Genomic DNA, 13110 nt, shown 5'->3' on the forward strand with positions numbered 1-13110 from the left:
GCTGATTACATTCCTCGCCTCTGCACTTTTTATTATGTTTTTATATTGCACACACTTTTTAAAGTAAAGGGTGATTTGTTAAGAGCTTGATAACTTTTTTTTTTTAAAAACGCATAAAATTTGCAAAATCTCATCGGTTCTTTATTTAAAACGTTAGATTGGTCCATGACATTTACTTTTTGAAGATAATTTCATTTAAATGTTGACCGCGGCTGCGTCTTAGGTGGTCCATTCGGAAAGTCCAATTTTGGGCAACTTTTTCGAGCATTTCGGCCGGAATAGTCCGAATTTCTTCGGAAATGTTGTCTTTCAAAGCTGGAATAGTTGCTGGCTTATTTCTGTAGACTTTAGACTTGACGTAGCCCCACAAAAAATAGTCTAAAGGCGTCAAATCGCATGATCTTGGTGGCCAACTTACCGGTCCATTTCTTGAGATGAATTGTTCTCCGAAGTTTTCCCTCAAAATGGCCATAGAATCGCGAGCTGTGTGGCATGTAGCGCCATCTTGTTGAAACCACATGTCAACCAAGTTCAGTTCTTCCATTTTTGGCAACAAAAAGTTTGTTAGCATCGAACGATAGCGATCGCCATTCACCGTAACGTTGCGTCCAACAGCATCTTTGAAAAAATACGGTCCAATGATTCCACCAGCGTACAAACCACACCAAACAGTGCATTTTTCGGGATGCATGGGCAGTTCTTGAACGGCTTCTGGTTGCTCTTCACTCCAAATGCGGCAATTTTGCTTATTTACGTAGCCATTCAACCAGAAATGAGCCTCATCGCTGAACAAAATTTGTCGATAAAAAAGCGGATTTTCTGCCAACTTTTCTAGGGCCCATTCACTGAAAATTCGACGTTGTGGCAGATCGTAAGTCTATTCATGATGAAATGTCAAAGCATACTGAGCATCTTTCTCTTTGACACCATGTCTGAAATCCCACGTGATCTGTCAAATACTAATGCATGAAAATCCTAACCTCAAAAGAATCACCCTTTATTTGACATTTATGTTTTTTAAACTTACTAGATAATTCCTCGTCTATATTTTCGATTTGTTTTCGTTTGTTGATTTGTTTACATGTTGTTTAATGTTGTCAACGCACTCGACGCATTTGAAAGTTAAAAGTTCGACAACTTCATGCGTCATATGCATAATGCGCTTTATTCAGTTATTCGTGTCGAACATATCCCATATATTGTGCACAATATAAGTTAAGTCCGAAGGCATAATCGATACTGCTGCATGTTTATGGGATCGATAACACATTTACCGATTATTTAGTCATCGCCGACAAGTCGTATCGATCCGACACACTGTAAGATTCTTTACAAACACCGACATTCCGTCCGGAAGAACTGATAGTCTGTAAAGCGCATAAGTTACTTTTATCGTGTAACTAAAACAGTAGTAGTTCCCACATTTTAGCTTTATTTTGTTAATAGTATCCCTGCCAGCATTTCAAAGTTCCATTTCATCCTCATCGTTACCACAGACTCGTAAATGTCACTTCAACCATCATGAAAAGGTACATCAAAAAGTACATGCAAGTAATTTGCCATCCCTACTGTTAAAAAAGCCATTTTTTTGTGAAACGCCAAGCGCAACCAGCTTGTTATATTTTAATTAAATAAAAACGAAAATAAAGTTCTGAAAACATAGATTATACGCTTAAAATTGTGAAAGGTATATTGGTGAACAATGTGGTGATTTTCCAAATGGAATAAAGTGATTGTTTTTCAGATATTTTACAGACACGCTGCCTCCATGGAATAAAAACACTGGTTGATAGACGCAGCAACATGTAACTCGCTACTTGTAACTCAACATCATAATTAATGCCAAAAATTATGTTAAATGTAATGTGATAGTGGTATAAATGTTATATTTTTAAGAATTTGTAAATGTTTAATCAAATTAATAAATATCTAAACAAACGTGTTTTACTCGACCACAATGATTCTTTTACAACTATCTTAAAATGCACTTTTTCTGATTGTTTGGAGGGTCCCTTATTGGCGTCGTTCTAAATTGATCTATAAAGGCACCTAATAATTGCACTCATGCGAAACATTTTTGTAGTAACTTGGTGTGGTACAACTTCTCAATAGTGACGGCGCTTTTCCGACGAGTTTTTGATGTCGTATATGATTGTTTTCGACGTAGTGGGGATTCTCAAAAGAGTCCCCAAATTCAAAAAATGTTGGCAGGGATATAACGTACGCACGCATGGCCGCATTGTATGTAATTCCACCTTTATACCTTGTTTATTTTAGTGCAGTAAGAACATGCGATACGTTTTCATTTCGTTTTCCCTAATAACGTTCCCGTTAAGTTACTCTTACGTTACGTTTAGGGATACATAATCAGACCATTCAATTTATACATTTCGTTGTCAGCTGACGGGAAGTAAGGTTAAAATCCTAATCATTTATTTGGAAAAAAGTGTAAAGTATTAGAAATATGTCATCAAATTGTAGAAATGGGGCGCATTTTTTTATCAGTGATGGTTTGCAATATACTTCAATAGATAAGTTCATGTTTTTGATTAGACAATACTATTTGTAGGCTGTAGATGTTTCGGCGTATGGTGCACAAAAGTGTATTTTTGATTGTGTTTTCAATTAAAATTTGCATTGTTATTTATAATGCTCCGATTGTCTATCACGAAACTTTTGCAACGTTAGCATACGTTTCAGTTAGTCACGTTTACGATACGAGTATGCAATAATTGAAGGAAAAGACTCCCCCCATTGCTGCCCCAATGAGAAAGAAGAAGCGAGATATTTGCAAAAACTCGATACATTATAATGAGGATTTTCATTTCTGTAATTTGTTGGGAATATTTAAAGATTTGTTAATTAATTTTAATGAATAATTTAATCATTCCTCTGAGCAAGGACATCTCAAGTGTGTAACGAAACAAAAACTAAGTGAAATGGCTAATTAATTATTTGCATAAAACTACGACGAAACAACGACAAGTGAAAAAAGTACGAGGAAAAAACACTCATACGCCTTGAAAAAGCACAGCAGAAAAAGCAACAACTACACACTCACGTACATTTTGGGAAGAGATTAAAAAGTGACCGATCGAAGAAAACGACATCTGAACCTTTTTTTGTTGAAAAACAAAAATCAAAACGATATAAGCCGTGAAGAAAGGAAATACGGGAAACCCGGGAACGTCCAAAAGCGAAAATAGACAACAAAGACTCAATCAAGGCCATCGGCAAGAAAATTAAACAAACTAGCCGACATTAATTGAAATTTTAAACAAGTACGAATAAGCAATCAACCAACCAACAATAGGTGTAAATACACATCCATATAAAAAGAGAGAGATAGGCAGACACATACACAGGCACAGCCAGCGGAGAGGAAGAGACCGGCTTAGAACGCAAATCCGAGGCTAGTGGAGGCGTTTGCCGCAACCACTTAGCTGTCAATGTCCGGTAATAATCAAGCACAGATCGGCACTAATGTCGGTGCTGGAGGTGGTGGCGGTGGGGGTAGTGCTGGTAGTAGTGGAGGCAGTTCACAATATGTACACAATAACATACCACAGCCACAGCAACACAGTACACCACCCCAGATAATAGCAACTTCTAGTTCATCAGCAGATGCAGTAAATAACATGGCAGCTGATTCATCGCCTCGCGAATCAGGCGACGACTCAGAGGATGAGAGTGAAATTCTTGAAGAGTCTCCTTGTGGGAGATGGTTGAAGCGACGGGAAGAAGTTGATCAACGGGATATACCCGGAATTGATTGTGTCCATCTGGCTATGGACACGGAGGAGGGTGTCGAAGTCGTCTGGAACGAATTGCAATATACCAGCATACAGGAACTTAAATCGCAGGAGGATAAAATGCGTCAAGTTTTTGATAACCTTTTACAACTGGATCACCAGAATATAGTAAAGTTCCATCGCTATTGGACCGACATTCAAAATCCCGAACGGCCGCGAGTGATTTTCATAACCGAATTCATGTCGTCTGGTTCTTTAAAACAGTTCCTTAAGCGCACCAAACGCAATTTCAAACGTCTCCCCCTGGAGGCCTGGCGTCGTTGGTGTACACAAATTCTTTCAGCGCTTAACTATTTGCATTCCTGCGTACCGCCCATCATCCATGGCAATCTAACCTGTGATAGCATTTTCATCCAGCACAATGGTCTTGTCAAAATTGGCACCGTTGTTCCCGATGCAGTCCATCATAGCATTCGCCAACAGCAACAGCACAAAGCCGTTGAACATGGTGCCCTACATTTTATGGCCCCCGAATATGGTGCAGTTCGTCAGCTCACAGCCGCCGTCGATATCTACGCATTTGGCATGTGTGCTCTTGAGATGGCCGCTTTAGAGATACAAAATAGTGAACCAAACACTACCATACACGAAGAGACAATATTGAGGACCATAAATAGTTTGGAAAATGATTTACAACGTGATTTAATCTACAAATGTTTGCGAAGGAATCGTTCCGAAAGGCCCAAAGCCAGTGATTTGCTATTTCATCCACTGCTATTTGAGGTGAGTAATTGTTTGAAAATTTTATTTGTTCGTTTTTTGTTTTTGTCATTCATAGTACACCCGTTCGTTCCTCTGTCCGTCCGCGCCGTTCATCTATCTATCCGTCTGTCCTGTCCAATGTCTGTCGGGGACTATCGTGTCGTTACTTCTTATATGCTTTGTGCATTTTGATCGTGTCTTTAAGAAGTATAGATGTATTTGTGCTTCATTCATATGTGGCGTAGACGATGAAAACAAAAAGAGGCAAAAAAAAAAGGCGAGCTTAAATATAAACTACATTTTTTTTCTTTGAAGTAGGACATTGACTGACTGACTAATAAAAACCATCAATACGAAAAAAAGTAATTTTACTGCTGTAACATATTGTTGCACACCTTTAGGCTGTAATGACAAGGTATTAAAAAATATTGTAATTAGACCAACTTATTCACCGTTTGTTGAAACTTCCAATTAAACTTCTAAGTATTGGCTGATTCATCAACTCTCACTCACTCCACGGGCAACCCTGAAGTCTATTTGCATAATGCCTATTTTGCTAAAATTTATTCACAAATGGGTTTATTGTGTAGGGCAATAGTATGATGATGATGATGACGATACCAAAGAACATCATATTGGAACGTCAATATTTTAATGACCTTTTTAGTTTACACGTTCCTACTATACTATCTGCCATAAATTAATTCGTTTTAGAAATGTATTTTACGTATATCCATAGATCCCTAAAGTATGTTACACGTGTGTGTTGTAGTTATAAAGAAAGCGTGATTCACCCATTGCATTGCAGTAAAATGTATGCTGCTTTCGCCACATTATAGATTCTCTTTCGTACAGTATACACAAGTATAAGGAGAAATGATAAATTAACAACATTGCTTGCAGGCTAATGCAGTGTGTGGGCTTAGAGTTTTTATTTTTAATAAACGTGTATGCCCAATTCTACATGAAGAGGCAAATCCCGCTTCCTCCATAAATTAGATCAAATGATGGTTACAACAAACATTGCTTTGTAGCACCCACCAAACTATCAATTGGTAAATCTAAACATTTTCTAACATTCCTGTTGACAAAAATATAACAAACAAATTGATTTGAATCAATAAAATGTAGCCTGATCTTGATCGATTTATTGAAATCAATATTATTTCTATCCTGTCTTGAAGCACTCAGAGAACCATTTTATTTTTAGAAAAATGTCGGTAAAAGTCTAGCCATCAGTAACTAACGAGTTGGAAATGGTTTGAACGCAATTTGTTTGTCAGTCCAGTTGAAATTAAGATGAAATTTTGAGATTGAGGATTTATCTCAAGTTGACAATGTATTGCATTTGAGGAATGCACCTACACACAAAAAAGATATTTATTGGATTCAATCACGTAATTAATTCGTCCATCTAAATTTTAATTGAAATGTCTTCAATTACAGAAATTATAGTATCAATCACCAAAGTCAATTAAAAAATTAGAGATTTCAACTGTCATTTGCCTTATAAAAAAGACATTTCAAATACACTTTTAGTAGATTTCGAGCCTAATGTGAATGGGCATTTATTAAAAAATTTGTTGAATAAATTAATTTTTTATTTGAATTGAATTTAATTTAAATTTTAATTGCGAATATTTTAGAGAAAATTTTTTCTGTGTACTGTTGTTGTTCTAAATATGAGCATGAACTTACTATTTCTTACTTTAAAAATACAATTTAATTGCATACTAATGTAATGCCACCACATGAGATAAGCTAAAAATAATGAAAAAACCGCAAAAATATACAATTATCAAATTACTAAAGATTGATTTTTATATGCTATACATATCTATAAGCATGTAGTTTCCATCCCTCTACAAGACGATATTGACTTTTTGTAACATTTCTGAGGGTTTCAAAGCTTCTCTAAGTGGTTTCACTGGAATGTGGAACGCCGTTCGGACTCGGCTATAAAAAGGAGGTCTCTTATCATTGAGCCTAACATGGAATCGGGCAGCACTCAGTGATAAGAGAGAAGTTCACCAATGTGGTATCACAATGGACTGAATAGTCTAAGTTAGCCTGATACATCGGGCTGCCACCTAACCTAACCTAACCTATGGGTTCAATTTCAGTTTCGAGCGACCACCAAAAAGATTTTCAGAGGTGGAAATGCCTTTGTTATGTGTGTGTTAAAAAGGAGGTCCTTTGACATTGAACTATAAAAAGGAGGTCCTTTGTCATTGAGTTAAACATGGAATCGGACAGCACTAACTGTGACATCGCAATGGACTGAATAGTCCTAGTGAGCCTGGAATAACGGGCAGCCAATGTACCTAACCTAACATTTTGTAACCTTCCAATTCAACTAATAGGCATTTGATGTTCACCAAACTATACAATAATCGAATAATTTATTTTAATGTTGGCCAAAATCGACTTTTATTTATTTATTTATTCATTGTTTTAATCAACCAACGCCCTTCAGGACAACATGTTGATAGAATTTAGTACAATTCAGGAAAAATTGGTTTAAAACTGACTTTTAATAAAAATTTGTACAGCAAGTAAAGTATTAAGGTTCTAAACTGATAATTCCCTGAAATATATAGAAGATAATTCCCTGGCAGCGAATTCCATTACCTTGCTCCGCGCACCGAGTAAGACCGTTCAAATACCAAATGGGAGAAATGTTGGTTGAAGTCGACTGATAGGGGTTTCTTTTTTATAAATTCATAGAATTTACTCAAGTAAAAAATAATACACTAAAAATTTCGTAATAATTCTATCAAATATAATAAAATCTAAATTTAAGTTTGTGGTCAAATTTTGGTGGTTGGTATGGAAAAAATATTTTTCTTCCAAATAAATGAATGAAATAGAGTTTTCTATATGAATATGTCAGAAGCCGCATTATATATACTGATTTCCATGGAATGAAATTCGTCGGAAATAAATGCAATTGAAGTATTTCTTTCTTGTAGGAAAATATGTATTTTGAAAAGTCTACCCAAAAAGACCAACAATTCTACCAAATAGTAAGAAAACTACTATTTTTAGTAGAATTCTATCAGCTGTGGGTACCATGGTGTTGGCACGATCTACTCTTAATCCTTGAAACCTAGAGTTTTTTTAAGTGATTACTGCAATTTATGGGCATACATACATGGTGTAGGCAAAAATCAAATGTTAGCTATTATGGTTCTTGTACTTCATTCAAATTCAACTTTATTTTTGTCGATTAGCCGATTTTGATCACTATCAAATGGCTTTTCTGGCCAACATAAATTTTCAATAAGTTGATTTGACTAGATTTTCAATAAAAAATGAAAAAAGTAATCTAATTCGATTAGTCGTATTTGAAGATTACAAAAAATAAAGGCATTGACTTTTTTGTCAAAAATTCGATAAGTAGAAAAGTCGATTTCCTTCTTCTCTCAAGGGGTTTCTTTATAGTTTTTAATATTTTCTTCCATCGCCTAGAATGAAACAAGTGTAATTGAATAATTGTTTTCAACAAATCCTCGAATTTTATATAGAACTCGTCCTTACAATTTACAATCGAACAATTTGTCCATCCGTAATATTGTTTGTGGTAAATAATTTTGGCATTGAACTTTTATTTTAATGAAATGACCTCCCATATGAACTGTATGTGGATGGATCTCTTATTCTCGTGCCTCTTTTTGTTGAAAGAAATCAAATGATTTAACCTTCAGTGGTAATTGAATTAAAACTCACACACACATACTCACAAAGCAAAAACGACAACGATTCCAAAGGCAATTGATGGCTTGTAAACGTTTGCTTTACATATGCCGCCCATCTTGCTCTAGCATTTAAGATAATCATCATGGTATCGTAAGTGATGTAAATGGTGATGGGATATGTACATGTAACAATATTAACAAATTCATACATACCTTTTGTGACAAAATCACAATATGTATATTCTTTTGGCGTTATTAATAAATAAAGAAATATGAATGTTAACATTGGCCTTCTCTTTTCTCCCCCTCCCTCATCCGCCCTAAACAACTAAAATCTTTCAAAAATGTAATCATAAACAGGTGCACTCGCTAAAATTACTGGCTGCCCATTGTCTGATATTTTCATCTTCGAATCGTACAATGTTCTCTGAAACTGTCATCGATGGCATGATGCAACGTTACAATCGACCAGAGGTGATAATGGCACATGTGAAATTTACCCAAAATGAGCCTACAGGGGAAAATGATCAGCAGCAACAAAACCAATCGATAAATGTGGAATCACCTACAGCTGGTGGTGAAGATGACACTACTGCCCAATCGCAACAGGAAGTTTCAGCTGGTGGTGGGGGTCCAAGAACCTACATAAGAGAATATCGATTATGTGATGTTCCTTCGGCTGATAAATTGGAAAAATTTGTAGAAGATGTTAAATACGGTGTATATCCTTTAACAGCCTTTAGCGGAAAGAAGCCACCACATTTCCGTTCGAGAGCAGCCTCACCGGAACGTGCTGATTCCGTCAAATCCGCCACTCCAGAACCTGTAGATATAGAGTCACGTCGTATTGTTAATATGATGTGTAGTGTAAAAAAATTAAAGGAGGGCAGCAGTGATATTCTGATGACCATTTTATTGCGTATGGATGACAAGATGAATAGGCAACTATCGTGCGATGTTACTGAAAGTGATACCGCATCGGATTTAACACAAGAATTAGTGCGCTTAGGTTTTGTACATATTGAAGATCAGGATAAGATACAGGCTCTATTGGAGGAGACCTTACGCAGTACCTTCTCAGAAGGTGGCGCTGCCTTTGGTGAATATGGGGCTCAGGAGCGAACATTTAGTGCTACAATAAATGAGCAACAAAGTACCACTACGATTTCCGGTACAACAAGCAATACTAGCAATAACAATAACAATAGCAACAACAACAATGCCATAATGATGACAAAGACATTGCCTGCGGCAAGCAACACAATAATAACAACAACTACCACAAATAATACACCATCAACATCAGCAGTGGCAGCAACAAATATGACAACATTTAATCAAATGGAAAGGAATTGGTCAGTGGCTGATACGGCGGCAGCTTCATTAATGATGCGTGCTCCAAATCCATCGCAAATCACTTCACCCTTACCCCCTAATGCTGCAACAGCAACGGCCTTGGGATTGGCATCGGCAGGAACAGTGACAGTACCCATGGTTGCCTCTGATCCATTGGCTGGTCATGTTATGTATGTGCCATCGCATGACCCAATGCAGCAAATCCATCATCCCCCGCCACCACAACAACAACAACATCAGAACTCCCTGCTGCAGCAACATCAACACATAGATCCTTCAATGGTTTCTATAGATGTGACTGACAATACTTTAGCTTCATCTGGCGTTGGTGCCGCTCATATTCAATACATGAATCCGGTAAATGTAGCCGTCGCCAGCAGCAGTCCTTCAATGTATACACCTCTAACCAACATTTCCGTACAACCTGCTCCCCAAACCAATGCCACCACCACTACCTATTCGTCTCCCTCAACAACTATTAACTAATGAAAGAAATAGTATTTTGTGTTTTTAATTTACTATAGGGTAGTTTATGCCGAAAAACTGATGTTTTTAAAAACAAATCCTATTGAAAACCTTCTTGTTTTTTTATAATTAATTTTGCAAATTAAGCAAGAAATATGAGAGTAATTAAAAAAAAGATGAAAAAAAAAAACTCATTTTAGTTTGTCTTCTCTGTTTAAGAGTAAGACCTTCTATAATATATTGAGTACAGTCGAGTCAGTTAAATGCACTTCTAATCCTCCTCTTCCTCCTATTTAGCTAAGCAAAAAGAAAGTTTGAAATTCAGAATAAGAAGGAAATCCATTAGAAAACACACAATCACCACCATCATGCCCCAAAGCAAAGGTGGCGACAAGAGTCCTTTTAATATTAAATTAAATACTAATTACACAAAAAATAAACAGAGACTGTAAACAAGTATAATTAATTTTATTAATTTTTGTTTTTTTCGTTAAAAAAATGTTATTTTTTACATTTAAATTAAAAAGCAAATGGCAAAACACAACAATGCAAAAAAAAAAAGAAAAATACTTAATGATAAAAGAAAATCTTTGGTACTTTTTAGAAAAATCAATATAATTATCGAAACAAGACAAGAAAATGGCTTCCAAACGGAGAATACTAAAAGAGTAAAATAATAAAAACAAAAAATATATGCAAAACCCATTAACTCATTATTTAAACAATGACACTAAAGATGACGACCCATTAAGAGAAAACCAAATACCCCACATGGACCTCCATAATTTGCTTGATAAATAAATCCAAATAAATATTAAATAAACAAATAAAAAGATTTTCGATTTACGCTGTGTAAAGTAAAAAAAAAAAATAAAAACTAAAATATACATATAAATATATAATGACTGTGACTACTACTCATATACATACTATAAACTATACACACTATTATTTTTTTTGGGCCGGCTAAGGTACATGAACTGCTGGGCCGGCTAAGGTACATACATTTCTAAGCATACACATAACATCCATTTGAATGAGAGAATACCACACTGTTTGCCCTTCCGCCTATGCCTCTGCCTCTCCCTTCCTACCCATAGAGTCCCGCTCCATAAAAAAAACAAATGTGCGCTTTATTATTACTAAAAGTTATTATTATTATTATTATTACTATTATTATTATTATTGATTATGATCAGTAAATAAATCTTTATAATTAAAAGAAACCACAATCCCTAATAAAATCTCGATTGATTGCAATTCTAGGAAAGATCTACTGCTCGAAAATGAAACGATCTACAAAATTAAAAGAAAAAAATATAAAACAAACAAAAACCTAAATAGACGATGATAAAAGTATAAAAAAGTATAAACCGTAAATAAACAAAAACGTAGCTTATTTAAATGTATTTATTGTAATTCATACAAAATATTAAGAAACTCATACAACCATACATACATGCGACACAACATACATTTTTTTTGAAAACAAATGCCATTTCTAAATATTATACAAAATACTTCTATTTTGCAATAGCATAAAGTCATCAATAAAACATAACTAAAGTATTACTGGGGAAAAATTAGAGAGTAATACAAAAATTCATATATTTCATAGAAAGAAAAAAACTCATTAAAAATAACAAAATTCATATAATGAAGACAAAAAACCAAACAAAATATATGTATTGTGTTTTATTTCAAAAGGTCTCAAAGTAAAAACATCTGAGAAAAGCGGGTTTGAACAGTATTTATGCTTCCTATAATAGAAGGAGGAATGAACTAGATTCGAGTGGGTTTGACTTGACTATATGATGATAATACTGTCCAGGGATATTATAACATAATATCCAATTAAAAGAGAAAAGATTGGTGCTAAAACTTTCTATGAAGCGGACAAATTTATTATTTTTAGAGATATTTGTATATTTTATAGGAAAATTGAACAATACTTAGGCTTTCGCTTTCTTTTCACACTTACAACTCTCAAAGGAAAATGTGAGTACAGCAAAAAAAAAAATGCTGAAAATGGAAAATCAGTCTCTATTGTTTACTGCTGTTATTTCGGCTATTTGTGTGCTGCTTGACCAACGAAAACTTTTGATTTTGCAAAAAGTGCTCAAATTTTTAATTGGGTCAATTAGGTTTCAATTAATGTCGTTCATATCTGCTGATATATAATGCCAACCTTTTGGTGGTCTTCATTAGCACTGGAAGCTTTTCTGAACTATATGTAATAAATTTGTTCATAATAATAGAAAACAGATATAACTGTAAACGATATTGTTCTGCATGGATTTTTTCCGTCAAAAATTTCTTTTGGCTTTGTTTTTGGTGTAAAAACATTAAATATTTTTTCAGCACAAAAAATAATTAGGCATAAGAAGTTTAATACTCACATTTGAAAAGCAGGTTTTAAACCGATACTGACGTAATTTTTTTTCTTCAGGTTAAATCTATATAACAGGTTTGCTGATAAGTCCCCGGTCTAACACATTTTTTATCAAAATTCGTTTTTATTATTCAACATAGTTCCCTTCAAGAGCGATACAACGATTATAACGACCTTCCAATTTCTTGATACCATTTTGGTAGTACTCCTTCGGTTTTGCCTCAAAATAGGCCTCTTCATTGCAGCCAAATTTTTTCCCTGAGAGCATCCTTTTGAGGTCTGAGAACAAGAAAAAGTCTCTGGGGGCCAGATCTGGAGAATACGGTGGTTGGGGAAGTAATTCGAAGCCCAATTCATGAATTTTTGCCATCGTTCTCAATGAGTTGTGGCACGGTGCGTTGTCTTGGTGGAACAACACCTTTTTCTTCTTCATATGGGGCCGTTTTGCCGCGATTTCGACCTTCAAACGCTCCAATAACGCCATATAATAGTCACTGTTGATGGTTTTTCCCTTCTCAAGATAATCGATAAAAATTATTCCATGCGCATCCCAAAAAACAGAGGCCATTACTTTGCCAGCGGACTTTTGAGTTTTTCCACGCCTCGGAGATGGTTCACCGGTCGCTGTCCACTCAGCCGACTGTCGATTGGACTCAGGAGTGTAGTGATGGAGCCATGTTTCACC

At 35.3% G+C, this 13110-nt stretch overlaps 1 protein-coding gene and 1 long non-coding RNA gene across 2 annotated transcripts; both read left to right on the forward strand.

The window, feature by feature from the left end:
* The first annotated feature begins 1215 nt into the window (after positions 1-1215).
* Positions 1216-1958, forward strand: LOC142237648 (uncharacterized). The gene is made up of 2 exons (XR_012722534.1): positions 1216-1687; positions 1745-1958. It is a non-coding gene; the product is annotated as an uncharacterized LOC142237648 (long non-coding RNA).
* Positions 1959-2604: 646 nt separating this feature from the next.
* Positions 2605-10734, forward strand: Madm (MLF1-adaptor molecule). The gene is made up of 2 exons (XM_075289406.1): positions 2605-4535; positions 8573-10734. Exons 1-2 carry the CDS (start codon positions 3450-3452, stop codon positions 10052-10054), a joined length of 2568 nt encoding a protein of 855 aa, XP_075145521.1. The 5' UTR covers positions 2605-3449; the 3' UTR covers positions 10055-10734.
* The last annotated feature ends 2376 nt before the right edge of the window (positions 10735-13110 follow it).

Source organism: Haematobia irritans, chromosome 1, assembly GCF_050003625.1.
Source record: "Haematobia irritans isolate KBUSLIRL chromosome 1, ASM5000362v1, whole genome shotgun sequence".
Taxonomy (NCBI): Eukaryota; Metazoa; Arthropoda; class Insecta; order Diptera; family Muscidae; genus Haematobia; species Haematobia irritans.

Bases quoted from the DNA above. Each gene is read 5' to 3' on its own strand.
- Madm (XM_075289406.1), top strand. From the start codon at position 3,450: ATGTCCGGTAATAATCAAGCACAGATCGGCACTAATGTCGGTGCTGGA. The intron at 4,536-8,572 runs GTGAGTAATTGT...AATCATAAACAG, and splicing joins TTCATCCACTGCTATTTGAG to GTGCACTCGCTAAAATTACT.